Source organism: Lactuca saligna, chromosome 5 (assembly GCF_052625555.1).
Source record: "Lactuca saligna cultivar CGN05327 chromosome 5, ASM5262555v1, whole genome shotgun sequence".
Lineage (NCBI taxonomy): Eukaryota > Viridiplantae > Streptophyta > Magnoliopsida > Asterales > Asteraceae > Lactuca > Lactuca saligna.
In genome coordinates this window covers 149654820-149658193 of record NC_136421.1, presented here as the reverse complement: position 1 = coordinate 149658193, position 3374 = coordinate 149654820, and the positions used below count along the sequence as shown (strand labels likewise).

At 37.5% G+C, this 3374-nt stretch overlaps 1 protein-coding gene across 1 annotated transcript; it reads right to left on the bottom strand.

The window, feature by feature from the left end:
• Positions 1-228: 228 nt before the first annotated feature.
• Positions 229-2721, bottom strand: LOC144997005 (laccase-17-like). The gene is made up of 6 exons (XM_078956820.1): positions 2587-2721; positions 2352-2503; positions 1981-2225; positions 1728-1856; positions 659-1609; positions 229-552 (listed from the first exon to the last, which is right to left on the bottom strand). The coding sequence occupies exons 1-6, from the start codon at positions 2683-2685 to the stop codon at positions 422-424; spliced, it is 1707 nt and encodes a 568-aa protein (XP_078812946.1). The 5' UTR covers positions 2686-2721; the 3' UTR covers positions 229-421.
• Positions 2722-3374: the final 653 nt, after the last annotated feature.

Below are 3374 nucleotides of genomic sequence, written 5' to 3'. Positions count from 1 at the left end.
CACTTAAATAAACCTTATCGAAAATGGTTCTACTAGCAGCAACACATCATATATATAGGTTTTATTCAATGCAGTGGCAAACCAAGTTTTATAATGGGCTCACATTCTTTGACTATACATTTGGCACAATGGTGATGTCGGGTCATATATACAGTTCAATCTAGCCAAGTCATATGAATATGGATGTAGTAATGAACGAAATGTTCTGCACAAATTGTTTACCCAAGATGAAAAAATAACCAATTGATATATGGAATAAATTGTTAGATTTTATTCAATGATGTACTACCTCCTCAAATGAATTTAATCAACTCACTATAACATATCTAATGATAAGTTGTAGGAAAAAAAAATACTTTAGATCCATCAAGCTTCAATTATTTAGAAAAATTGATTGAAATGTGTGAAGAAATGGGAACTTTTAACATTTTGGAAGATCAGATGGTGGAGGTAAGAGCTTTTGGTTAGGTAGTTCTCCATCCAAGACAAGCCATGCCATCTTCAAACCCCAACCGGTATGAACTTCCAAATGGCAATGCATGAACCATACCCCTGGTCAATATTTAACAAGAATAATATATCAATGACAAACTAAAATACATTATATATGCACCACATGCAAGAAACCAAACTGAAATTACATGCATGAGTAACAAACCTGGGTTATCCGCTAGAAATCGTATAGCAACCCACCCACCAGAAGGCACACCAACCGTGTTTCTTTCGATAGGGTCCACAAGATTGAAGTTCTTAGGGTCCTTCTTAGGATCGTAGTTTCCAAACCCTTGACCAACAACAAAGAAATTGAAGCCATGGAGATGAAGAGGGTGGCTTTCAGCACCAAGAATGCTGGTATCTTGCATCACCAACTCCACACTAGTATTAAAAGGAAGAACCATGAGTTTTGTACCATTGCTCACAAAGGTGTTATTTGGAGGAGTTCCGGTATAATTAAACCAATGCAAAGGGTTGACTGGGAAATAAGGACTATAAACACCCTTCGATTTATTAAAGAAGTGGGACTGGAGAAGGGCAACACTTGGTTGTACGAACGACACATTATTTATGGATGCAGCGAATCTATTCCCATTCGGTCCTTGGCAAGTTCTATTTTGCGCACAAGGGGTCGTCCCAAGTCCTACTGTGAAAAATAAATGTTTGTTGATCTTCTGTGGGACATTAGCAGGAAATTTAGAGTTTGCTAAGCTTCGAAGTCTATTTGAAAACTTTGACACGAATGAAGTGTCATTTAAAGATGGTAATGTTGGTGTAAAGAGTGGAAGATTTTTCATCGGAACAGGCGACTCATATTCGAGAATACCAGCAACTGTGGAATTGTCGAAGGTTCCTTGACCCGTTACATATGGTCTAGCGGACATGAGAAAGTTGGCACCTGGAAATTTGGATTTGGTTTTAAGGAGGACGTTGGTGGTTTGACCAGGAGATAGTATAAGCGTTTCAGTTTTGAAAGGTTTTACATAAATGGCATCAGCCTCAACAACAGTGAGGGTGTGGTTTGCTATGCTAAAAAAGAGTTCATCATTGAGTGCTGCGTTGATCAGTCGAAAGAGGTACGTCTTCCCCGTCTTTACCTTCAGCTTGAATGTGTCTGCAGATTTCATGAGTCATGGTTTCTTTCAATACATATGTATACACGTATTCTATATAAATATGTATTCCAGGGGTGTACGTACGTACGTATGTAACAAAGGCTAGAAATACGGTACCTTTAGCAGAGCACTTGTACAAAGGTCCGGGAAGCCCATTGAAGGTATAGGCATCGGAAACATTTGGACCCCCACCGGTTTGTGTTGCTTGCGAAATTATAGCCTCTGGATCAGTATTGAACCACTCTCCTGTAGACATATAAAATTGTAATTACTCTCATGCATGCAAAACTGATGTAATTAATTAAGTACAACATAGCTACATGCTTAGAGATTAAAAGATTCAACAAAGTATATATGTACGTAGTTTTACCAAAGATGATGGGAACTTCTTTATAGGGCTTGGTAAAAGGGTAGGGGACATTAAGCTTTGGAAGAATGATGAGAGGGCCATAAACACTTGCTCTTAACCATGATATATGTGCATGCCAAAACAATGTTCCTCTTTGTCCAATAACAGTGTAGTTGTAGACATAACTCTGGCCAGTTTGTATGGGGCATTGAGTTATGTAAGCTGGCCCATCGGCCCATCCACTCCGAAGTTGTCTAATACCATGCCTGCATGTGTATATAGCATGCATCAGAATCATATATAGTACGATGAGGTTGTATCTAAAGTAATAATAATATATATCTTATAGAGCGTTAATTAGAAAATACAAAATGTACAGCTCTTAATTATACCAATGGATTGTAATGTTACTGGAGACATGGTTAGTAACTTTTATAAGAAGCCGATCACCCTCTCGAGCGACAATACGTGGACCTGGATATTTTCCATTGACCGTAACCATGCTTTTTGTGTGGCACAGTCGTGTCACGTTTTGCAGCTCGATCTGCATGTAATTAAACATAGATCAAGATGTTGGACTACAAGAAAGATTAGCGTCATGGATATATTGTATTTAATGAGACATACGTTAAACTCATAGCTCCTGGTAGTTCCACAAACTGTATACATAGGAAGCAGTGAAGTTATTGCTACCAACGACAAGAAAAATCCCAGAAGACCACCCATATCTTTGTCTCTCTCTTTCGTTGAAGAAGCTGAAAGCTTTTGCTACTGCTTGAACCAAGCTATGAAAGTTGAACATATATATAGGTTGATGTCTAAGGATGATTTGGCAGATTCAAGAACTATTTCTGATTGCATTACCAACCGTTGTTAAAATGCAACTTTAGAGTGCTATCAAAGAGATCATATCTATCTGTCCTTTCAAAATCTTTCCTTTGTCGTAAGGACTAGGTCCCAATATTTAATATAACACACTACTTTATTTGATCAAATTGTTAGAAAAAACATAGTTTCAAAACTACCTACTAGAAAACTTGAAAAGTTGACTACATAATTAACAATACCTATTATATCGAATAAATAAATAATTAATTTGTGTGTGTGTGAGAGAGAGAGAGAGAGATTTGTTCATGTGTTCCTTACCGCCGGAAAAATTAGCAAATTAATACTACAAACCATAGTTGTCAAAATCGCGATCCTGATCGTAGGATCGTACGATCCTACGATCCTAGGTATGAAAAACGATCCGAATCGTAAAAGGATCGTATTTGGGGTAGGATCGCAGGTAAGATCGTAAGGTCGTAGGTAGGATCGTAGGATCGAGATCCGATCCGATCCTACCTTCCTTTGATTTTTTTTTTTTTTTTTTTTGCAAATGAAATTTTTTTTACCACTTTATGCCTTTTATCCTT